This window comes from Ruditapes philippinarum, unplaced genomic scaffold (assembly GCF_026571515.1).
Source record: "Ruditapes philippinarum isolate M1 unplaced genomic scaffold, ASM2657151v2 ctg621_1_1_1_1, whole genome shotgun sequence".
Taxonomy (NCBI): Eukaryota; Metazoa; Mollusca; class Bivalvia; order Venerida; family Veneridae; genus Ruditapes; species Ruditapes philippinarum.
In genome coordinates this window covers 104,879-131,497 of record NW_026861926.1, presented here as the reverse complement: position 1 = coordinate 131,497, position 26,619 = coordinate 104,879, and the positions used below count along the sequence as shown (strand labels likewise).

The 26,619-nt window shown below is 32.8% G+C and overlaps 1 protein-coding gene and 1 long non-coding RNA gene across 3 annotated transcripts; both read right to left on the bottom strand.

Moving 5' to 3' along the window:
* Window positions 1-1,146: 1,146 nt before the first annotated feature.
* On the bottom strand, window positions 1,147-26,074 carry LOC132717386 (haloacid dehalogenase-like hydrolase domain-containing protein 2). Its single transcript, XM_060700840.1, has 8 exons — window positions 25,918-26,074; window positions 18,707-18,843; window positions 14,923-15,131; window positions 13,864-13,948; window positions 12,162-12,244; window positions 9,687-9,820; window positions 4,158-4,221; window positions 1,147-1,391 (listed from the first exon to the last, which is right to left on the bottom strand). Exons 2-8 carry the CDS (start codon window positions 18,802-18,804, stop codon window positions 1,279-1,281), a joined length of 786 nt encoding a protein of 261 aa, XP_060556823.1. The 5' UTR covers window positions 18,805-18,843; window positions 25,918-26,074; the 3' UTR covers window positions 1,147-1,278.
* LOC132717385 (uncharacterized) lies at window positions 22,848-24,347 on the bottom strand. Of its 2 annotated transcripts, none has more exons than XR_009623956.1 (3): window positions 24,087-24,347; window positions 23,698-23,807; window positions 22,848-23,412 (listed from the first exon to the last, which is right to left on the bottom strand). It is a non-coding gene; the product is annotated as an uncharacterized LOC132717385 (long non-coding RNA). The 2 variants fall into 2 exon arrangements; XR_009623955.1 differs by having other exon boundaries at window positions 22,849-23,412; window positions 24,185-24,346.
* Window positions 26,075-26,619: the final 545 nt, after the last annotated feature.

The window sequence follows — 26,619 nt, the reverse complement described above, 5'->3', positions numbered from 1 at the left end:
CTAGACTTGGTACTGATCATTACTGTAAAATTTGGATGAAATTGCACCTGTAGTTTTTGAGGATTAGTCCGAACAATTTTTGTGACAGACAAACTATTCTGTAGATGCAACACAAAAATCCAGCAAAATTCATTAAGGTATTAGATGTATAACTGACACTTTTTCAAAAGGCGTTTAAAACTTTATATTATTAAACTTTACTAAGTTCTGGACATTAATACAAAACATATACAAAATTTTACCATCTTGTTTAAAAAAATATTGATAATTAAATTTAATCTTTTGTATCGGTTTAATGCAACAACAACAAGACCAATTCTGTTATCATTACCTGTAGAAATTATTTATGGTTTTCCTTACTTGAAAAGTGATAATAAAAAACTGTAGTTTTTTAATAACTTCAAGTAAATCAATGTAAAATGTATATGAAAAGATTTTATTTGTTTATTGAGACAGGTACCTGTCATTTTACATCAAATAAGAAAGTGGGGTATAAAAACTTGTCAGATTTTGTCAAAAGTAAACGGGGCATCAAAATATTTTTTTTATAATAATTATCTACAAACTACTTTTACCATTTGTGTAAAAAATAAAGAAAATTTACCCAGCTAATTTTAAGTTATAATCATTTCAATGTGTTATGCAATCCAATTTCACACTTTTCACAGTAAAAATTATACATAAAACTTCAATTTTTTTAAAAACAAATTTTAGATATAAAATGAAGAAACAAAATCATAAAGAGATTTATATTAAGTACATGTATCACAAGGCTTAAACTAAAATGCTTGAACATTAAAATGCATATGAACTATCTGGAAAAACTTATCATTTTTTCAGAAAATATAAAGAAAAACAACTTCACCTACATATTCTTGCAAGTAAATGATTTAAAACATTGTTGACATGATAATTGTTGAAATTTAATTATGTTGATAACTTAACACTTTTACCAATTCCTGTTCTTAAAAAAATAAACAAAGATGTCATTTTATTTCATACATATACCAAAACATTTGTTTCATATGTTAATAATTTAATTTGTTAATGATTTAAACTTTTAAAGCACATTTTATATGACCAGTTAAAAGTGTGGAGAATCGTCGCTAATCTGGGTGAGTGGTTAACAGTTGGTTACCCTCTAACTTGATAAATATTTATCCAGTAAATTAGAAAAGGAAGTGTTCTTAGAAATACTTAAATTTCTTTGATTTCAGTCTATTGTAAGAAGACAACAATGTTCTCATAAATATATATCACTGCACACATTATAACAGTTCAAGTATGTTCAGCATATTGTTGTTTCAGTATCAAGTCTACTGCCTCACTAAAGTTGTTCACTGTAACCGCATTATCTGGTAAATATTTCTCATCACCAACTCTGTATTTACCTGTATAATAAATAGAGGATATTAAATGAGTGTAGTTTAATACTAAATTTATTGAACGAGTTGAATAAGATCATATTATGTGAGCCTTTGGCAAGCAAAATATTGTTTTATTCAACGAGTTCAATAAATGTAGTATTGAATCTACACGAATACAAGGAACATCGCAATGCGATGCAACCAGGTTTTCAGCAAAATATTTCACAGAAGCTTTGTCATGGAGGGGCATTTGTTTTTAATTGAACTTTTAGGAGGAATTATGGCTTTTTTAGTATTCCTCAAACAAAAATGATTGAGAAATTTTATGTTGTCTATTCGCCTTTTTTTCCCAAATGTTTTAGAAAGGTAAACAGTACTTTATTTTTGCTTAATTTTTGCGTCTCTTGTCATTTTCTTTTGTCAACAATATTGGCGTGTGGTGTTTTGTGCGATATCAAGAAAAGTATGTTCACAATTTAAAAAAAAAACTTGAATGATGTCTTGGAAGAAACATGGGAATTTAGTGAGCGCCAGGGCACTTGATGACAAAGCTTCTGTGAAAGTTTGGTCAAAATCCATTGAGAAATGTAGGAGAAGTTGCGCACTGTAGAAATTGTTCACTATAATATTCTGTATAAGGAAAAAATATACAAAGGGCCATAATTCTGTCAAATATTATCCAAACACAAAACCCCGACAATATGTGCCAGGCACTTGATAACAAAGCTTCTAAGAAAGTTTGGTCAAAATCCGTTGAGAAATGTAAGAGGAGTTGAGCACAGAAGAAATTGTTCTCTATATATTCTGTATAAGGAAAATATATACAAAGGGCCATAATTCGGTCAAATATTATCCAATCACAAAACCCCGACAATATGTGCCAGGCACTTGATAACAAAGCTTCTAAGAAAGTTTGGTCAAAATCCGTTGAGAAATGTAGGAGGAGTTGAGCACAGAAGAAATTGTTCACTATATATTCTATATAAGGAAAAAAAACAAAGGGCCATAATTAGGTCAAATATACACCAATTGCAAAACCCTGGCAATATGTGTCAGGGCACTTGATGACAAAGCTTCTGAGAAAGTTTGGTCAAAATCCGTTGTGAAATGTAGGAGGAGTTGCGCACAGAAGAAATTGTTCACTATATATTCTATATAAGGAAAAAAAACAAAGGGCCATAATTAGGTCAAATATATACCAATTGCAAAACCCTAGCAATATGTGTCATGGCACTTGATGACAAAGCTTCTGAGAAAGTTTGGTCAAAATCCGATGAGAAATGTAGGAGGAGTTGCACACAGAAGAAATTGTTCACTATATATTTTATATAAGGAAAAAAAACAAAGGGCCATAATTAGGTCAAATATTATCCAATCCCAAAACCCGGACAATATGGGCCAGGGCACTTGATGACAAAGCTTCTGTGAAAGTTTGGTCAAAATCCGTTGAGAAATGTAGGAGGAGTTGCGCACAGAAGAAATTGTTCTCTATATATTCTGTATAAGGAAAAAATATACAAAGGGCCATAATTAGGTCAAATATTATCCAAACACAAAACCCCAACAATATGTGCCAGGCACTTGATAACAAAGCTTCTAAGAAAGTTTGGTCAAAATCCGTTGAGAAATGTAGGAGGAGTTGCGCACAGAAGAAATTGTTCACTATATATTCTATATGAGGAAAAAAAACAAAGGGCCATAATTAGGTCAAATATATACCAATTGCAAAACCCTGGCAATATGTGTTATGGCACTTGATGACAAAGCTTCTGAGAAAGTTTGGTCAAAATCCGATGAGAAATGTAGGAGTTGCGCACAGAAGGAATTGTTCACTATATATTTAATATAAGGAAAAAAAAACAAAGGGCCATAATTAGGTCAAATATTATTTAATCGCAAAACCCCGACAATATGCGCCAGGGCACTTGATGACAAAGCTTCTGTGAAAGTTTGGTCAAAATCCGTTGAGAAATGTAGGAGGAGTTGCGCACAGAAGAAATTGTTTACGCCCGCCCGCCCGCCCGCCCATCCGCCCGCCCGCCCGCCCGCCGACATACCTCAATCTAATAACCAGTTTTTTCCTTCGGAAAACCTGGTTAATAATATTCTTTTTATCACACATATAACATAAGATCAGTCAAATGTTAAAATGAGTAATTTTTCAATGACGCGCCTATAGTGTACAACGCTAACATTAGCGCTCTTTAACACTATGTTTTTATATAGCACAAATGACGTTACGTCAAAGTGTTATTACACTAGTGTAATATCGTTTTTTATTACATGGCTTTATTACACTCCTGCGCCACGGTTTATGTGATAATATAAATAATGAGCATTGACAACATAAATCTATGATACAATCATAATAATGTATTATTGCTATGTTTCTAAAATATTCATAGATATAGCATGATCTGGTTATACATTCCATGCTGATTTTCATTCCAACATCTTAAAATATTTTGCTACATGAAAAAATTTATACTACAAAATGCTTGACAAATGCTTTATATCATTAACATGCTAAATTCTTTCTGAGATATACTTTAATATAAGTATTCACAGTTAAAAGGTATATAAACTGTGGGTTCAATTGAAATACATCTTTATACAATCAATTAATACAACCGATCAAACATATGTAATATTCATTTACTTCACCTTCATTTCAAAAAGGTTACTTCTCTTTCTTCTGTTCACTTTTAGTTGTCTATTACTATTATAATAATGAAATATTTCCATAAACAAATTTAAATGTAAGTAAAACACTAGTTACTAAAATATCACCTGTTTTCACAAGGATTCCTTTCATTCCAGATGATATGGCTCCAACTACATCATCTCTTGCATCCTGAAACCAACACATATAACACTACTATTAAATACATTGTATATATGACAATACATGTATCAATATCTTAAAATCTGTGTCCATCATGCCAATATCCAATAAACAAACATGTACATAAATATAATATTTTACATATAGTTCTCACTTTCTGTCCATTGTATCAATATTTAATTTTGTTTTGTGTGTTTTGGGTTTTACGTCACACCGACACAGTATAGGTCATATGGCAATGTTCCAGTTTTTACAGGTGGAGGAAGACCTCAGGTGCCCTTCCGTGCATTATTTCAGACACAAACAGGCACCCGAGTAGAATCACCGATATTCCGTAAGCTAGCATCAATATTTCATATGCAAGCAATGTACATACATAACATAATATAGGACAAATTATTATAGGAATTATTACTTGCATTCCAAAAGATAACAAGCCTAGACAATTTTTAAACAAGAGCTGTCCGTAAGACAGCGCGCTCGACTTTTTTATTGCTTGCCAATAAAAAAAGTTTTTGCAGTAAAAGGCAATACAAGAATCTCTGTATTTTTAAAGTGAACTAGTTGTTTGATACCCTTGAATATTACAGCAATGTTTATATGACATAATTTATGGTAAAGTGAACAAGTGGATAGGAATGAATTTTTTTAGATTTTTTAAGTTTTTTAGTGCTTGCCTATAATACAAAACATTGACAGTTAAGGGCCATAATTCAAATAAAATCTTTGACAGAATTACCTTCTCCTGGACATGTTTGGGAATCATGATTGTAAACAAGTATTCCAACTTTCAAATTAATATCTCAAACAGTTCAGTCAAAAAGTGGACTGGTACTAAAAACTTAACCAAGATTCTAAGTCGATAAAAGGCCTTAATTTTTAAAACAAAACCTTGACAGAGTTACCTTCTCTTGCGTACAGATGGGGGTAATGATGTGAAATAGCATTAAAAGTTTCAAAGCAATATCTCAAAGGGTTAAGGCAATAAGTGGATTTTACCCATATTCAATGTATTTTCTAAGTCAAAAAGGGGCATAATTCTGTCAAAAACCTTGACAGAGTTATGTCCTCTTGCCTGTTGATGAAGGTCGTGATGGTAAACAAGTATGGTCAGTTTCAAAGCAATACCTCCAATGGTTTTGAAATAAAGTGAGGTGGTACAAAAAACTTAACCAAGCTCAATACACTTTCTAAGTCAAAAAAGGGCCATAATTCTGTCAAAAACCTTGACAGAGTTATGTACTCTTGTCTGTAGATGGAGGTTATGATGGTGAACAAGTATGGTAAGTTTCAAAGCCATACTTGTAATACTTCTGAAATAAAGTGGGGTGGTACGAAAAACTTAACCAAGGTGTGACGCCAACGCCGACGCCGACGCCGGGGCAAGTAGGATAGCTCCCCTTTTCATAGAAAAGTCGAGCTAAAAACTGGCGACCAATTACCCTTTTAAATGTTGTTTATAAATTAGCGTCAGGATCAATAGCCAATAGGTTAAAAACAGTTTTAGACTCATTAATTTCTTCTGATCAAACTGGTTTTATAAAAGGTAGATTTATTGGTGAGAACATACGTTTATTATATGATGTCATGAATTACACAGAAAAACATAAGATTCCTGGAATGCTATTGATGATAGATTTTGAAAAAGCTTTTGATACCTTGTCTTTTAATTTCATAAAAAACACACTCTCTTTCTTCAATTTTGGTCCAATGTTTAAACAATGGATATCTCTTTTTATGAAAAATGTAAAAACAGCTGTACAGTTAAATGGATTTCTCTCTGACTTCTTCGAAATAGGGAGAGGCTGTCGTCAAGGAGACCCCATAAGTCCGTATATCTTTAATTTGTGTGCTGAAATACTAGCAATTAAGATAAGAAACTCTAAAGATATTAAAGGAATCAATATAAATGATGTGGAATATAAAGTATCTCAGTTCGCTGATGACACTTCTCTTTTATTAGATGGTTCAGAAGCTTCTTTGAATAACACCTTAGATACCCTCTATACATTTTCTAAATATTCTGGACTTAAGGTAAATTTTGAAAAAACACATGTTATATGGATAGGCTTACACAAATATAGTACTAGATCTATTAAAACAAAGTGGAAACTAAACTGGGGTGGCAGAGCTTTTAAATTGCTCGGTATAAATTTTCATGTAGATTTAGAAAAAATGGTAGATATTAATTTCACAGAAAAATTTAAGAAAATAGAAAATTGCATAAAGTATTGGAATAGGAGGGAGTTAACTCCTATTGGTAGAATTACAGTTGTTAAGTCTATTATATTACCACTTCTAACACAGTTGTTTATGTCTCTTCCAAACCCAAGTACACAAATACTCAAAGATATTAATAAAATGTTTTATGAATTTGTTTGGGGTGGCCCATCAAAAATTAAATCTAGTGTTTTAATAAAAAACTACAGGGAAGGTGGTTTAAAAATGATTGATGTATTTGCATATATGAAAAGTTTGAAATTAACATGGTTTAGAAGACTTCTCACTGGAAGTGGTAAAAAATGTTTCACATTTATTAGTAACATTTTTAATTATGACAAAGTTTTTAACTGTGGAAAGTGTTATGTAGAAATTGAATCTAAATCAATGTACAATTACTTTTGGAAAGATGTTTTGTTAGCATTTATTGACTATATAGATATTGTGAAAATAACAGATATAGACCAGTTTGTTAATTGTCCATTGTTTTACAATAATAATATTTTGATAGATAGAAAGCCTGTGTATGTTAAATCAATGTATGAAAATGGAGTGTTTTTTATCAAAGATATTATGCAAAAAAATGGAAATTTTGTGAGTAAAGAAAATTTAGAAACAAAAATTGGTACAAATATGAATTTTTTAGTTTATGAAGGTTTGAAAAGTGCTATTAGAAAGTACATAAAGTCTCTAAAAATAGAATATTCTAATACCAATGTATTATTGCCGTCTATTCCCTTTTATATAAAACATATATTTTTATGTAGAAGTGGAACCTCTACCATATATAATGTATTTATTGATAATTGTCAAATACCTACATGTATATCAAAATGGAATGCTTATTTTAACATTGATGATACTGAGTGGAAATACCTGTTTGAATGGGTTCACACTGAAACTAATGATAGTTACCTTCAATGGCTTCAAACTAGAATCACCCATAGAATTCTAGGAACAAACTATTTAATGTATAAAATGAAATTGACACAATCTGATAAATGCACTTTCTGCAAAGAAGAAAAAGAGACATTATCTCATTTATTCTGGAATTGTTCGGTTATAAAAACTTTTATCTCAGATGTGCAACATTTGCTTAAATGTCATAATGTTGATTGGAAGGTTGATTGTAAAACATTTATTTTAGGGTATCAAAAAGGTGACCAATGTCAATTTAATATTTTTTGTCTAGAATTAAAAAGATATATATTCTTGTGCAAGAGGAGGGAGATAATACCATCTTTACAAGGCCTTGTCTGCAGTTTAAAGCTAGCATCTTCAATAGTTAGTTATACAAAAGTTAAAAAATCTATGTACTCATTAGTTGATATGATAGCAAATAGATAGAACCTTTTTTGAATTAACTACTTATATATTACAGTCTGTGTATATTATATCCAGTTTTAGTGGAAATGAAATACTCTGAATCCCAAGAGAACATTTATCTTCTGTGTATTGTATGTATTATAAAATAATGTATGATATAAATGCCCGTTATATGTTTTTGTAATATTATAATAAATTGTAAGGTAAAATAGTGGATAGATCCCCGACCCTATTTTACCTATTACGGGGACAATAAACGGAGTTACCTCTTGGGCTTCAAAAAAAAAAAAAAAAAAAAAAAACAAGCATTTGATAGTATTGCGGGCAATACAGTAGTCCCCTACCGGTCCCTCAAAAAGTTCTTTAATTGTCATACACTCCTGTGTATTGCCATTTATAATGAATTTGAGGATGAAGTCTGTATTTGAAAATATCGACCACAAAACATAATAAAACAAGTTTCATAAAAATATTTCCAGTACTTTTTGAGTTATCACTGGATTCCGTTTATGTGTAAAATTTGCCATATTTTCAGTCTATGTGTTGCCATAGCAACCAGAATTTTCGACATAGGAAGAAAAGAAAAAAACGTGCATAATTTCAAGACTGCCATCTACCCATATGTCAAGTTTCATAAAAATATTTCCAGTACTTTTTGCATTATCACTGGATCCAGTTTATGTGTAAAATTTGCCATATTTTCAGCCTATTTGTTGCCATAGCAACCAGAATTTTCAACATAGGAAGAAAAGAAAAAGACGTGCATAATCTCAAGACTGCCATCTACCCATATGTAAAGTTTCATAAAAATATTTCCAGTACTTTTTGCGTTATCACTGGATCCAGTTTATGTGTAAAATTTGCCATATTTTCAGCCTATTTGTTGCCATAGCAACCAGAATTTTCAACATAGGAAGAAAAGAAAAAGACGTGCATAATCTCCATACTGCCATCTATCCATATACCAAGTTTCATAAAAATATTTTCAGTACTTTTCAAGTTATCGCGGGATCCAGTTTTGCGGACGGACGGACTGACGGACTGACAGACAGACGGACAGACGGACGGACAGACGGACAGACGGACGGAGGGTAAACCTAAAGTCCCCTCCGGTAAACCGGTAGGGGACTAAAAAAAAAAATAATATAGGACAAATTCCCTGTTTACTTCATCTTTATTCTTGCATATATCACTATATGTTAATTTATTTAACATGTTGCCCATCTTTCATTTGGTAAATCATTCAGATAACTAAAGTAGTTAAAAAATCTTTGTCACCAGTTAACATCTGGAAATTATAAATATTAATCATCATTAAGATTTTACTTCTTTGCTTTTTGGTTCTTCTAATTTTATTGTATTTTTTTTGCCAAGTTAAAAAAGACGGATAAAAAATATGTCTCATTGAGATATGACATATTTTCACATTGGTGGGAGACAAAATCCTTATATATACATTTCTATTTATGCTGCTGAACTTGACCAGTTAAGAACATGGAACTGTCTGTTAATCCTTCAGTGATTACAATATCAAACTTGTGTATCATACAACATATAGACTAATGAGAATGAATAAATGTCGTCTGGTTATATACTGATTATATAATTTATGATCCTCCTTTTTTGTTTCTAGTATTTACACAGAATTTTACACATATTTGCCAAGTATGTCTGAGGTAGATCCACCGAACTAACTTTCCTGGATACCTAAGCAGTAATAACCAACTTCTTCCACAACTGACCAACAACTTATCCCACATCTGAATCAGTGATGAGAGACAATTGACCATTAAACTCAATATACAAGGTCGTCACAAAGGATTAACACCTCACCTGAAGATTGAACAAGTGTCCTCTTGATCACAAACTCAATGCTCAATCAGAAGATGTATTGGCATGGAGAATTCTTGCATTAAAGTACTACTTACATCACCAATCATAACACACTGTTCTGGTAGAACGTCTAATTCTGCTACAGCTGATAAGAAGAAAGATGACTCAGGTTTACCAACAACCTCTGCTTGTATACCAGCTGAATATTCTAGTGCTGTAACAAATCCACCTGAAATTACAATTATATTGCTTCAAGTCAGTCATAAAATACACTTTGTTTTGTTTGATTAATAAATATGCACAATAGAGGCTAGCTATCTTTGGTTTGAAACAAATATTTAACAGATGATAAGAGTAATTATGTTGTGATTTTTAATTATGCATACTCATTATCAATGTTTACAGTAACAGAAGGTGTCTTCCAAACCGTGACAGTATCTTTAACTTGACATTAACAGAAACACAGATAGAACAAGATTGCATTTGAGAAAAATGCTATGCCATCGCATGGCTCAAATTTCATAGCTGTACATCAAAGGACAAGAAAGTAGGTCACATCATCAAAATCTAGGTCAAAGTTCAATTTTACAACTAAAACTGTGCACATGGTCAAAATGTCATTGCTGTACATCAAAGGACAAGAAAGTAGGTCACTGTCCCCTTGGGGGTTTAATTGCAATCTTGATACAGGTCCATCAAACAAAATTTAAAGTCAAATATCTAAGTTATAGCTTTCTCCCATTCAGAAAATATTTGTTTTATTTTCTGTTTTTACTACTTGTACATAATGAGAATCACTGCCCCCGGGCAGGGCCAATTTTTGACATTTGAACAACTTTGGTAGAGGACCTATAGATAATATCATATATCAAACATCAAAGCTCTATGCCTTGAACCTTCAGACAAATATTTTTTTTTTCACTATATGTACATAATGAAAATCAATGACCCCCGGGGCTGAACCAATTTTGACCCCAGGGCTATAATTTGAACAATCTTGCTAGAGGTTCACTACACAATGTTTCATGCAAAATATCTTAACTCTATCCTTTGTAAATTTAGAGAAGATGATTTTTTAAGTTTTAACTATATACATATAAGATATACCTATGGCTCCCAAGGGCGGGGCTAATTTTGACACAAGAGGCAAAATTTGAACCACTTTGGTAGAGTACCTTTAGATGATATTATTTAACAAATATTAAAGCTCTTAGCCTTGTACCGTCAGATAATAACATTTTTTTATTTTTTACTATATGTATATATTGAAATCAATGACCCCCAGGGCGGGGGCAATTTCGACCCCAAGGCTATAATTTAAACAATCTTGCTAGAGGTTTACAACACAATGTTTCATGCAAAATATCTAACCTCTAGCATTTGTCAATTGCTAGAAGAATTTTTTTTAAAGTTTTTACTATATACATATAAGGAAAACCAATGACCCCTGGGGCGGGGCCGATTTTGACCCCAAGGCTATAATTTGAATAATCTGGGTAGAGGTCTACCAGACAATGCCTTATGCAAAATATCTAAGCTCTAGGCCTTTTGGGTCTTTACCAGAAGGTGTTTTAAATTTTTACTATTTGTACATATAGTGAAAATCAATGACCCCGGGGCGGGGCCGATTTTGACCCAAGGGCTATAATTTGAACAATCGTGGTAAGGGTCTACCAGATGATGCCTTATGCAAAATATCTAAGCTCTAGGCCTTTTGGGTTTTTACAAGAAGGTATTTTAAGTTTTTACTATATGTACATATAGTGAAAATCAATGACCCCCGGGGCGGGGCCGATTTTGACCCAAGGGCTTAATTTGAACAATCTGGGTAGAGGTCTACCAGACAATGCCTTATGCAAAATATCTTAGCTCTAGGCCTTTTGGGTCTTTACAAGAAGGTGTTTTAAGTTTTTACTATATGTACATATAGTGAAAATCAATGACCCCGGGGCGGGGCCAATTTTGACCCCAGGGCTATAATTTGAACAATCTTGTTAGAGGTCTACCAGACAATGCCTTATGCAAAATATCTAAGCTCTAGGCCTTTTGGGTCTTTACAAGAAGATTTTTTAAATTCATTCTTATAATTCCTTTTGGTTGCCATGGCAACCAGATTTCTGCATGGAATGAAATTCTTTGAACAACTTTGGAAGCCCTTCACCCAAGGAACAATCCTGCCAAGTTTGGTTGAAATTGGACTACTGGTTTTCACAAGAAGATTTTTTAAGTTCACTATATAATCTATATAACTCACACACACACACACATACACACAGGTGAATCGCTATATGCCACCGCATCGCAGATGCTGCGGTGGCATAAAAATAAGTTAAAGTGTACATACATTGTCTCAGTACTTACTGAACTACATGTATGTGACTTTCAATATAAATGAGTCAATCCATTGATATCAAGATATCCCAGGATTTCTTACTTGGCAGTATTTTCTAATCTATCTGACTCTATTGATACTGATGATGACAAATATTCAAATTTTGTATGACATGCATTTTTATCATCTTTCAAGTTTTAATGAATATGAGAGAGAATGACTAAATTTACCATGGTACCTGGACCTAAGGCAAGCCCATCTTTTGTCTTGTAGTATCTGGCTTTATGTATTGCAACTAGAGGAGCCCCATTGAGAACAAGCCTTAAACAGAGATAGAAATACAAATCAGCAAAATATATAATACTTTGTAAATTTGATATTCTGAATAGGAACAGAGAACCCAAAGTCTACTTGTTAATGTGTCTGTCTTTCAACCATGAGGTCATGAGTTTAAGATCAACAAGTGTCATTTCCATGTTTTCTCATATCTTATCAGTATTGATTAGTTACAGCAAGTCAACTTAAATATTATTAATGTAATTTACAAGAACTTGTCTTAAAAATCAATCTTCTGTATAAAATCGTTTTAAAATCCCATGATGCATGACAGAGTTATAGACCCTGACTGTTGACCTTTAATCTCTAAGTGAAAGCTTAACCATGGAGCTAGGGGGTTTAGCTTTTTGCATGACAACCCACTCATCATGCTCACACTTGCTCCAAGTTACTTCTAAATCCCAAAGTAAATGTCAGAATTTTAGGCCTGACAGGATTTACTAATTGCTAACCTTTGACTTCTAAGTGAGACGTTGAACTTAAAACTACCAGTCTAGTCTTGGGCATGACACCCCTTTCCTCATACTTAACATTAGTGCCAATTTCTTTTCAAAATCCCTTGATGCATGGCAGAGCTATGGATAGGACAAAATTGTTTAAACTGCTGACCTTTCTAAGTGTGACCTTGACCTTGGAGCTAGGGTGTAGGTCTTGCACATGACATCCATCACATCATGCTTCCCTTTAGGCCAATTTGTGTCAAAATCTGTTGATAAAGGCTGCACATTTTTTTCCAACTGCTGACCTTTGACGCCTAAGTGTGACTTTGACCTTGAAGTATGGGGTCTAGGTTTTGTGCATGACACACCATATCATCATGCTTTACATTTGTTATTTACTTTATTATTCCAAAATCTCTGGACACATGACAGAGTAATTGGCCCCTCAAGCTCTTCCAACTAACACAATTCATGCAAAAACATGAATGGGGTAACAATCTATGTCCCCTTGCCATTATAATTGAAGTTGGGCATAAAATATGCATAACTATGCAATTTAGTGCTTGCTGGCAGTGTAATTGTTAGGTCTGAATATAGTGTATATTCTAACACCAATTTAACAAATATTTAAACTATCTTGTCAACCTTATCTTTGATAACATCCCAATTTCTCCTAAAGTGACAGACTTGTAATACCACATGATTTCTGAATAAGCAGTGAGAGACAAATGACCATTAGACTCAATGTCAGGAATAAAATGTCATAAAATAAATTTTCCTCTCCTGAGGATCAAACTGTCAACCCCTGAATTACAAATCTCATGTTCTCATAATTGGGCTAAGCAGACAGACTGGTATATATCTAACTTTTCATAAATTCATTGCAAATTTGTGATCTTTTTATTTTCAATATTAATTATATAACATTGCCTGGTTTTAGACATTACAGACTGTAAGAGTTCTAGTTTTCCATTATTTCCACCCTTCCACTAAAGACCAAATCACATTTTAAACCTTAAAATAATGCCCTAGATGACTATAGTCATGCTAAGGTTATGATAATATCCCTTCCATCAAAAATACAAGAGTAAATGAGGACTAGTTTTTAAGTTTTAAGGTTATAATATATCTTATTGTTAAAAAAAAATGGCAACAGTGATATACCTGAATGCTTCATTCATCTTGTTGTAATTAAATTTGTCAGGAGCAAGTCCAATCAACACAGAGTCAAACTGATCTTGAGGTACTCCTTCAATATGGAAAAAAATCTATAATGTAAATAATTCATGCAAAACTCTGAATGCCATTTTAAGGTAAAGAGTTCACTGCATTTAATACAAGAACAGTATTTCCATTTCAATTGCTGTGAAACATATATTTCTTGTGCATTATGAAAGTCACCAAAACAAAGTTACATCACCAATGTATAAGACACATATCCTGCTAAAAAAGGACAACATGGACAAGTGTAAGCTAAGATAGTGGTAGAGCCATAAATGTGTAAGCTGGATGACTTCTTCCCATGAAAGAGCTCAAGTCACTCTAGCATTCAAATACAATGTAAAATACAATGTAATTATTTATGACCAAACTCACAAAGAAAATAAGCACCTACATGTACATCATATCATTACAAATGATGCATCAACATTATTATTTTTATGTGAACTCCATGTAGCTGTGAGTTCAATTCCTTTACAGGAATAGATTTTTCCTTGAATGTTAGAATAATGTTCATAAGAGTAATATAACAAATATCAGACAATATTGTACATATAACTTGCAACCTATGTATGATATAGAGCAATGTACTACAAATGTATCATTCACAATAAATCTTTCTAGAACACCATACATCAGCAACAACCACATTCTTTGTCTCTTAAAGAGTGTTGCTCACCAGCACACAATTGTATAAATATTGGTTAACGGTAACCACTGGGTTAGATTCTTGGTTAAGTTAACTTCTGATTTAACTTTTGGTTAACAGATTGTAAAAATTTTAGTTTAATTTAACCAGTGAAAATATCGTGTAGGTGGGTTCAATTTTAACCAAACTTTAACCAGAAATAAAATGGCTGCAGATTGTTTGCTTCATCTCAACTTTTGTTCATATTTGCTTCAAAATAGACTATCATTGGTTTTATTTGATGGCAAGGATATTTCGCAAAGACTTTAAGTAACATAGTGTTGGGAACTAGTACATGTAGTACAAAACTTTACCACAGAACTCTTCCAGTGCCCTGTCATCTAGTAACATCAGGGGAGACAACCTTCTTGTATCAATTATCTTTCTTGCTGCAGTTAGTGAAGTAAAGATTTCATTATTGTTGATATTAAAGCCAAGCTTTCTTAATCTCTCTAGTAGAAGTCTCTTTGATTCTTTTGTTGTATTTGTGACAAATTTAACTTTCAGATGACTATCTTTCAGTCTGAAATAAACATTTCCTTTCAATGTCAGCAGTTCTATGTTAAAAGTTTATCATTAATAATGATACTATAACATTTGTCACCCTTTAACATGTATTTTCTTTTAGCATAAGTTGTTAAAATAGTAACATACATATAATAAATATTTATGCAAGATGGTAATCAGTGAAACTCATTTTAAATAGTTTATTTTTACATGGAAGTATAAAATGAGTAAAAATCTTCAAGCAATCAACCCTAAACATGCTAAATATCATGAATGGACTTGTCCATCTTTCAATCTGGACTAAACCATTCATTATTTTTAGGGACCATTTCACTGAGAAGGGAACAGTACAGACCATGATAAGACAGGACAGATGCACTATGGGTAGATTCAAAAGTCACCAGAAAACTTTATCTTTCAATGAAATCAGACGTTATGCTCACTGTTTCCCATATTTATTTTCTTTTTCATTTGTTTAGATAATTGAATGATTATTAATCAGGCTTTCCTCATGACATTTATCCAAATTTCCTATTCATAAAATAACAATTCATCTCTGTTTCAAAACTTTTAATGAGTTGGTTAAAACAAACTGTCAAAATTGAATTAAATCTTCAGTAATTGTCAATTTGATTTGATCAAATGTTATGCAAGGAAAATTAAAAAGTATCGGCAACTTTTGTTAAACTCTATATTATACTACTTACAAGAGAACTTACATTATTAGATTTATAAAAATTCAAAAAAAATTACTTACGGTACTTTATTCATTTCAAAGTATAATTTTCAAACGTTCCTATTATTATTCAATATATTGAATATAAATGCACGAGAAACTGATTTATATAAGAATGATATCAAAACTATAGTCTATCAATATTAAATTCAATATCAAACTTTAGACCTGGAATCAAAAAGTCATTTACATGTATGAGCATGTCATTATAGGCCAAGTGACAAACCTCCTAATGAGTAAAATTTATCTTAAAAGTGGAGATGAAATAAAACAAGAGGGCCTTGATGGCCCTGGGGTCGCTCACCTGTACACAGGCCCCCAGGGCGGGGCCAGTTTAAACCAAAGGGCTTTTATTTGAACAAACTTGGAAGACACCCATTAGAAGATGTTTCATGATGTTAAGTTTTTATTATACACAAATAATGAAAAACAATGACTTTTGCCCCCATTCCCCCCTCCCCCTGGCAGGGCCAATTTTAACCCAAGGGCTTTTATTTGAACAAACTTGGTAGACAACCATTAAAACATGTTTCATGCTAAATATCTTAGCTCTAGCTCTTTGGGTTCTTTAAAAAAAGATTTTTAAGGTTTTAATTACTATATGCAATATAGGGAAAATCAATGACCCCCTATGGCGGGGCCAATTTTGACCCAAGGGCTTTTATTTGAACAAACTTGGTAAACATCCATTAGAACATGTTTCATGCTAAATATCTTAGCTCTAGCTCTTTGGGTTCTTTAATAGAAGATTTTTAAGTTTTTACTCTATGTATATAGGGAAAATCAATGACCCCTGGGGCGGGGCCAATTTTGACCCCAGGGCTTTTATTTGAACAAACTTGGTAATCACCCATTAGAAGATGTGTCATGCTAAATATCTTAGCTCTAGCTCTTTGGGTTCTTTAAAAGAAGATTTTTAAGTTTTTACTCTATGCATATAGGGAAAATCAAAGACCCCTGGGGCGGGGCCAATTTTGACCCCAGGGCTTTTATTTGAACAAACTTGGTAGACACCCATTAGAAGATGTTTCATGCTAAATATCTTAGGTCTAGCTCTTTGGGTTCTTTAAAAGAAATTTTTTTAAGTTTTTACTAAATGCATATAGGGAAAATCAATGACCCACCTGGGGCGGGGCCAATTTTGACCCCAGGGCTTTTATTTGAACAAACTTGGTAGACACTGATTAGAAGATGTTTCATGCTAAATATCTTAGCTCTAGCTCTTTGGGTTCTTTAAGAGAAAATTTTTTAAGTTTTTACTATATGCATTTAGGGAAAATCAATGACCCCCTGGGACGGGGCCAATTTTGACCCCAGAGCTTTTATTTGAACAATCTTGGTAGACATTCATTAGAACATGTTTCATGCCAAATATCTAAGCTCTAGCTCTTTGGGTTTTTTAGAGGAAGATTTTTTAAGTTTTTACTATATGCATATAGGGAAAATCAATGACCCCCTGGGGCGGGGCCAATTTTGACCCCAGGGCTTTTATTTGAACAATCTTGGTAGACACTCATTTGAACATGTTTCATGCTTAATATCTTAGGTCTAGCTCTTTGGGTTCTTTAAAAGAAGATTTTTTTCAGTTTTTACTATATACATATAGGGAAAATCAATGACCCCCTGGGGCGGGGCCAATTTTGACCCCAGGGCTTTTATTTGAACAACTTTGGTAGACACTGATTAGAAGATGTTTCATGCTAAATATCTTAGCTCTAGCTCTTTGGGTTCTTTAAGAGAATTTTTTTTAAGTTTTTACTATATGCATATAGGGAAAATCAATGACCCCCTGGGGCGGGGCCAATTTTGACCCCAGGGCTTTTATTTGAACAATCTTGGTAGACATCCATTAGAACATGTTTCATGCCAAATATCTAAGCTTTAGCTCTTTGGGTTTTTAAGAAAAAGATTTTTTAAATTTTTACTATATGCATATAGGGAAAATCAATGACCCCCTGGGGCGGGGCCAATTTTGACCCCAGGGCTTTTATTTGAACAATCTTGGTAGACACTCATTAGAAGATGTCTCATGCTTACTATCTTAGGTCTAGCTCTTTGGGTTCTTTAAAAGAAGATTTTTTTAAGTTTTTACTATATGCATATAGGGAAAATCAATGACCCCCTGGGGCGGGGCCAATTTTGACCCCAGGGCTTTTATTTGAACAATCTTGGTAGACACTCACTAGAAGATGTTTCATGCCAAATATCTAAGCTCTAGCTCTTTGGGTTTTTTAGAAGAAGATGTTTAAAGTTTTTTCTTTTGGTTGCCATGGCAACCCGAGTTCTGCATGGAATGGAATTCTTTGAACAACTTTGTTAAGGCTTCACACAAGGGTTACATCCCTGTGAAGTTTCATTATGATCTGCCTTATGGTTTCAGAGGAGATGTCGTTTGAAAAGTGTGAACGGACAACGGACGACGTACGACGGATGACAGACGACGGACGAAGAGTGATCCTAATAGCTCACCCTGAGCATATGCTCAGGTGAGCTAAAAACATGTACACATACCAATGTAGTTGAATAAGCTTAAGAAATGTATATATATTTACATTTCCAGGTGAAGCATTGAATATATAAATAAATGCATTACATTATTACAGATTATATCATTTTGTCTCCTAGTGTAGTAACAGGTTTACTTCTTATATAATACTATTAGAGTTAACACATTATTGCACTAAGGTGACAAACACATATATCATATTAATAGTTTTCAGAAACTGGGCAAAATTTAATGTGGATTTTTTCAAAATAGATCCCTACTCTGAGCTTTTATTCTACTCATTACAAGTATTTTATTACATTTATCATAAACATTTGGGCACTTTAAGAACTATGTAAATTTTTCATACCTCTGAACTGCATCTACTGCTCCACTGACCACCTTGTCATCTATATGTATTGTTCCACTAAGATCAACTAACACTGCACGTAACTGTTTTAATGCCATTCCCCCAAGTATTCTACATTCCCAATTCTCCGGAATTCTCTAAATTAGATTAGATAAGAATTTTAGCAACATACAAATCTTAAATATTCTACACATGTAAACATGGAATAGGACAATTTTCAAGTGTATTAAGCTATACCGGGCGTATCTGCTGCAAAAAATATTGTTTAAATTTATAAAAAAAAATACAACTTCGAAAATGCTTATATTTATAACAAGAAAAATATTACATACAATGATACATTTGTATATAATACAGGTACGATTGCATACTACTTTTTGTGAAGACTTTTTATGCTTGCTGCATTATAGGTGTAATGTAAAAATTAAATGATTAAACATGTCATGAGATATTTTATATCTTTAAACATTTTCATGGAATGTAATTAATGTATCATCATATTAATGTTGCATGCCTTCAGATGAGAAAAATGATTTCAAGGAAATCAAAATATGAAAAGAAAATTCATGGTCAATTGACTGCTTTAGAACAAAATCACAGAACAAAATTACAGGACATTAAAAACCTTTTTAATACACTAAAGGTAGAATTTCATTGTAAGTCATAGTCACAGGTTTGAGATATGATTATTTATTCATATTAACATCATTATTGGTTATATATTGATAAAAAACCCGAAAGACACAGTTTGTAAATATTTATTACAATAAAATATGAAAAAAGGTATTTTCCATCCTATGCGACGCCCCGAGGTTAGCTATATTTATAATTCCTGTGCTAAGTCACGGTGGTGCTTGGGATAATCACTTCATACTGTAAATGGCAGCCATTTTACGATATGAAAATGGCTGGCCCTCCTCGGACAGTTTTATAATCCTGCCGAAAAGATATGAAACAAGAGGGCCATGATGGCCCTGGGGTCGCTCACCTGTATATAGCCCCCCACCCCCATCCCCCCGGGCCAATTTTTACCCAAGGGCTTTTATTTGTTTATTTGAACAGACTAATAATGGTTTTCATGCTAAACATCTAAGTTCTAGCTCATTGGGTTTTTTAAAAGAAGATTTTTTAAGTTTTTACTATACACATATAGTTAAAAACATAATGACACCCCTCGGGCAGGGCCAGTTTTGACCCCTGGGCTTTTATTTGAACAAACTTTGTAGATATTTACTTAAAGATGTTTCATGCTTAATATCTAAACTCTAGTTATTTGGGTTTTTTCAAAGAAGATTTTTAAGTATTTGCTATGTATCTAAGGAAAATCAATGACCCCCGGGGCGGGGCCAGTTTTGACCCCAGGGCTTTTATTTGAACAAACTTGGTAGACACCCATTAGAACATGTCTCATGCTAAATATCTTAGCTCTAGCTCTTTGGGTTCTTTAAAAGAAGATTTTATAAGTTTTTACTATATGCATATAAAGGAATAGGGTATGTAAGTCTCGTCATGTGACTTGCGAGATTTCACGATATTTTGCACTTCCGGGTACAAACAAACATCAACAACATTGCTTATCTATATTGGGTAATACTTGTATGCCGATGGGAAAGTAAAACTTACATGGAAAAGCAAATGATATGTGGAAATTGGCAGAGTTTTTTGTTTTGTAACGAAATGGAAATGGTTTCATCTTGTGAACAAGTATCAATGAAAGACAGCTTCGTATAATCTTCAGGTGGGTGTGTCATTTCAAATTCAGTTTATCTCAATAAATGTTGTAATATTTTCATTTCCATGTAAATCTAATAAATTTGTATTTTGAAACAACATCATTCGCATCTGACACCAGACTGGTGAATTTGATTTTATCAATTTTCTATAGCGCTACCTGATTATCTCTCAGAAGTATATAATGTTTAGAAATTTCGGACAGCGCATATTTCGGATAAACGTTTCAATATGATTATCAGTGTGTTTTAGTTGAATATATTTTCTTCCAACTGAAAATATTATTTATTTATAATTATTATCTTTATAAAGCACAAACAGTCAATCTGTATATAACCAATTTAAATTGTCATAAAATTCAATGAAATATTTTGCTCCTGTATTCAGACTGAGGACAGTGGTGAGATGAAAGACGTGAACTGGTATCCGATGTAAATACACATGCATGCTCTGCTGAAAATCTTTTTGGTAAGAAATATATACTTCAAGCTACTTAAACTACATTAATGAAAAATAAATATTACTATATTACATATATAATGTTCTCGTTTTTGTAAATAATTACAGTGTAGCTAATTAAACAAACAGTATGGTATATGTAGTTAATTCATGTTAAATACTGTTTAAAGTGTTTTTCTCAAGTGATTGGATCATATTTTTTAGTTAAACTAGGACACCAAGAAGTGTTTCTTCCTTTTCAACATTATTTTCTATTCATGACAATATGAAAATGCTTGGAATTTATAGCTGACCAATTATTATTGCTTTCAACTCATGATAAATTTTCTTTATATACAGGTATGTGATTTCTTGGTTGGATCTTGAGTACTTGTCATGGCTCTTGATTTATTTTGGAGTGTTCACCATCAGATTAGAAGTCAAATAGTGATACCACCAGGCATAGTTGAAAGGAAATGTCCATACACAGTCTTGGAGTACATAGTGGTAGAGACATGGCAGTCCATTACAGATTTTGACTGAATCAAAGCTTCTTAAAGCTCCATGTCTTGTGTAAACTGTCTGACTGAATGTTTGTATTCTAATAAAAACTAAGGTTGAAGACACTTCAAAGATATATGTCAGTGTAAAAATGTTAAACAAAATATCTGTCTTTGTTAGAAATAAATAACCTGTCTTTATTAGAAATAATTAACTGGTCATTTGTAACTTTGTATTAACTTAATTATTCAAAGATAATTTATCTTCTGCAAATGGCTGCCCAAAACAGTTTCAACCAGGCATCATGTAGTTTCAAAACAGTTAAGATAAATTTGTTATAAATAGACTTGTAAAGTAACAGGAATGGTAAAAAGATAAATGTTCAGCATTAAAATGTTTCTATCTTGATTGAGTTTTATTTCATATTATCACCATGATCACTGCAATTGTAAAAGAAATGTAATCTTTAACCATTATTTAAATATCATAAAAATCATCTCAAAGAAAAACTTGTTTCTGAGGCAAGATGTGTAAAATTCCTTCCAGTTATAGCCTTTCACTGCTCTAAGAAAAGCCATGATTTGCATTGTACATGGCAGGTAGTAATACCGGAGTAAACAATATTAATGCAATTCATCTGTGTTGAGTATTCTGTAGCAAAACACTAGCTTGCTAGCCCTTGTAAGCCCAAGTCTCTCTCTTAATTGGAGGAGACTTGCAATTCTGCATTCCTTGAAGATTTTATTATCAGAGGGGTAGTTATTACATACCATATACTTCTTTGGGTTTCAAATTACCTGTTTTATAATGTATTGAACCTGTTGACATTTGACCAAAAGTGAATTATCTATACAATACATGAAAAACTTAGGGTTTGCACTTGATACAAAACAATTACATCACTGATACATTAATATACCCAATTGGAACTGTTTCAAAATTGTCAATGTTTCAAAAAACAAACAAACAAAAAACACCACACAATGCTTTTAACTTCTGTCCATGTACATATGTGTAAATGTAGTCATTGAAGAGCTGTCAAGAACTTTTCATCAATATTATTTAGATTGTGTCTGTTTCGATTTCAGGACAGACAAAATTCAAATGACATGCATAGTATTTAATATAGTCAATGCTTGCATATTCAAGCAATCTAGCCATTGCTGTTAGAGAATTAAAGTACACAGTGACACTTATTTTGCAGATGAACTCTTATGATCAAGCACTGCTATAAATATATGCCAAATAGTAGAAACAAAAAACAGTTCATAAGTTTAATAAACTTTTATTTTTAAACAATTTATAGTGCACTGCTTAGCATATATATCACACTGACTTTCCAGTGGCAGAAAAACTTCAGGAAATCTCTTGGATTTATTATTAGTTATTTGGACAATGTAACTTTACACTGTGAATGTCTACTGATACAAGAATAAGAATATTTCCTTTTACAAATGTAAAGACTTAGAAAATTAATATGAACAAATTATCATAGAGTTATAAATCATATTCTAATTGAAAAATGTTCAGCTTGATATCAAAGCTTTGAATGCAAATTTGTGAGCTTATCAATGATTACCTCACAATATTAGTAGTAGATGATATATAATATTTTTGCTAATCTTTACTTCATAGTCATTTAATGTCCATAATGTCATATGACTATACTGTGATTCCATGAAAAACCTTATCTCTGGTGTGTTATCAGCTTTGGTATATATAGAGTATCTAGTTTTAATACTTAAAACTGCAATTAAATGTGGATATTTTACTCTGTTTCTATCATTGTGACATTAACATGTTCATAGTGTCAAACACCATAAAATCATACTATTTATACATTAAGATTTTTGTGCTGGATGTCATTCATCTTCTTCAGGAAAGTACATTTGACTATTCTCAGTGGCTTATATTAAACTAATATTTCACTGTAACTGTGTGTTCTCTGATATCATTCTCAAATTAAGGAACTGGAAGATGGTAGTTGCAATAAAGGTCTTCATGGACAAATCCTCCTTCATCTTTTCCCTTTTTATCTACAGAATGAAAGATCAATAAATATGGTGTTACAAGTGTAAGACACTAGAAATGATATTTACATTACATTTAATAAGCTGGTCATGATTGACAGAAAAATTTCATATTTGAAGTAAATAAACATTAAAGATAAACAACAACACATAATATATAACAGTCAATTTTAATGCTTTATTTACTTATCAATTATCATGCAGTGAAATCCAAGTTATTAATATATTTGGATAATTGTTTATCTTTCCAATCTCAACTAAAAATTAATCAATTATTTTACATGTATTTACCTTTGATGTATAGATATTTCAGGATCATAGGCAGTGCAAACAGTTGATTAATGGTCCATATTGAACAACTGTATATTCTATACTTGTCATATACCTCCTTGTCTATACATCTGAAATGGTTTAATCAAGTATAATATTTTTTAAATCAATCATAATTTGCTAGGTACCATATTAACATGTATATATAACTGAAAAAGGAACAAGAATAAAATGGAAGGGAAAAATATCCGAATTACTGTGCAATGTCCGAATTTTGTATAACTTTAATATACACTAGAATTAAAATGTTTCTGCATTGTTTATTTCAACAAGTTAAAATGGTTTGAATTAATTTCTCACATCAGTAGTTTTAAAACAATACTAAAAGCTAAACAACTAGAATTCACTACCTTGACAAAACATCCGAAACAATTGTCACTATCCGAAAATAAACTAGTTTTATTAAACTCTATAAATCCCTCGTTTTTCCGTCAGATAATTGACCTACCTGCATTTGTTTGACCCGTGCTATCCATTCCTTCAAATCTGAAGAGGACCGAAACAAATTTAACTTCTATACCCCTCGAGTTCTTCGGGTTACCTATATGCGTAACGGTAAATAAGTCTGCCGATGTACCCGGAAGTGGTAAATCGAAAGTGAAAGTAAACCAGACTTACGGGCCCTATATGAATGACCCCCTGGGGCGTGGCCAATTTTGACCCCAGGGCTTTTATTTGAACAAACTTGGTAGACATTCACTAGAAGATGTTTCATGATAAATATCTAAGCTCTAGCTCTTACGATTCTTTAAAAGAAAATTTTTTAAGTTTTTACAATATGCATATAGGGAAAATCAATGACCCCCGGGGCGGGGCCAATTTTGACCCCAGGGCTTTTATTTGAACAAACTTGGTAGACATTCACTAGAAGATGTTTCATGCCAAATATCTTAGCTCTAGTTCTTACAGTTCTTTAAAAGAAGATTCTTTAAGTTTTTACTTTATGCATATAGGGAAAATCACTGACCCCCTGGGGCGGGGCCAATTTTGATCCCAGGGCTTTTATTTGAACAAACTTGGTAGACATTTGCCAGAAGATGTTTCATGCCAAATATCTAAGCTCTAGCTCTTACAGTTCTTTAAAAGAAGATTTTTTAAGTTTTTACTATATGCATATAGGGAAAATCAATGCCCCCCTGGGGCGGGGCCAATTTTAACCCCAGGGCTTTTATTTGAACAAACTTGGTAGACATTCAGTAGAAGATGTTTTATGCCAAATATCTAAGCTCTAGCTCTTACGGTTCTTTAAAAGAAGGATTTTTTAAGTTTTTACTATATGCATATAGGGAAAATCACTTACCCCCCAGGTAGGGGCCAATTTTGACCCCAGGGCTTTTATTTGAACAAACTTTGTAGACATTCACTAGAAGATGTTTCATGCCAATTATCTAAGCTCTAGCTCTTTGGGTTCTTTAAAAGAAGATTTTTTAATTTTTTACTTTATGCATATAAGGAAAATCAATGACCCCCTGGGGCGGGGCCAATTTTGACCCCAGGGCTTTTATTTGAACAAACTTGGTAGACACTCACTAGAAGATGTTCCATGCCAAATATCTTAGCTCTAGCTCTTACAGTTCTTTAAAAGAAGATTTTTTAAGTTTTTACTATATGCATATAGGGAAAATCAATGACCCCCCGGGGCGGGGCCAATTTTGACTCCAGGGCTTTTATTTGAACAAACTTGGTAGACACTCATTAGAAGATGTTTCATGCCAAATATCTAAGCTCTAACTCTTAAGGTTGTTTAAAAGAAGATATTTAAAGATTTTTCTTTCGGTTGCCATGGCAACCAGAGTTCTGCATGGAATTAAATTCTTTGAACAATTTTTAAAGGTGACCACCAAAGGAACATTCCTGTGACGTTTGGATGAAATTGGCTCAGTGGTTTATGAGGAGATGGCTCAGTGGTTTATGAGGAGATGTCTTTTAAAGCAAAAGTTTACGGACGGACGACGGACGGACGGACGGACGCCGGACGAAAAGCGACAACAAAAGCTCACCCTGTCACTTTGTGACAGGTGAGCTAAAAAAGGATTGGAGCAATGATACAATGATATTTTCTTAAATACACCCGTTAACTGGCTGCAAGTGCAAGTCAAACAATTGGTTGCGGTAATCTAGTATCCTATGAAAGATAACTGCAAAATGAACATGAAAGCAAACTGAAATTAAATCTGTCACCTAAATTCCTAATTATGTCCATTTGTTTGAGGGAGGATTCGAGCTGTACCTCTAGACGCTTGCAGAAATCATGATCACAAAATAGACAAATATCGTTTTTTTTCGCCGATTTTTACATCTTTCATTCATTACATCATATATAATTCGATGTGAAAAGATGAATTAGACCTATTTCAGTTCATTCCGTTGGTTAAAAAGGCAAGATTTTAGCATTTTATGATTCAAGCGCCTTGACCGGTATATACCGGAATACGGTATTTAGTGTGATGCTCTAATCCTTTTGGATTTAGCTCAATACAGGATTGGAGCAGTACCTCTAGACGCTTGCAGAAATCATGATCACAAAATAGACAAATATCGTTTTTTTCGCCGAATTTTACATTTTTCCTTGATTATCGTACTTGATTCGGTGTGAAAAGATGAATTAGACCTGTTAAAGTTCATTCCGTTGGGTAAAAAGACAAGATTTTAGCATTTTATCATTCAAGCGCCTTGTCCGGTATATACCGGAAATCGGTATTTAGTGTGGTGCTCCAATCCTTTTTTTAGTCTCACTCCTTTTTTTAGTCTCAGGTCAGACACTCACATTGATATTTCCATAGACTTACATTATAAATAAGGGGGCAGGGGACCTAAAAATGAACAATTTTGTATTTCAGTGTGACCAGAAACACAATTCCAAATATTTCAAACTCTGTTTCA

Excerpts from the sequence above, each read along its gene's own strand:
- LOC132717386 (XM_060700840.1), bottom strand. The coding sequence starts at position 18,804 with ATGGCATTAAAACAGTTACGTGCAGTGTTAGTTGATCTTAGTGGAACA. Across the intron at positions 12,245-13,863 it reads AAGATGAATGAAGCATTCAG|GCTTGTTCTCAATGGGGCTC; the intron begins GTATATCACTGT and ends TCTCTGTTTAAG. Across the intron at positions 9,821-12,161 it reads TGGGCTTGCCTTAGGTCCAG|GTGGATTTGTTACAGCACTA; the intron begins GTACCATGGTAA and ends TTGTAATTTCAG.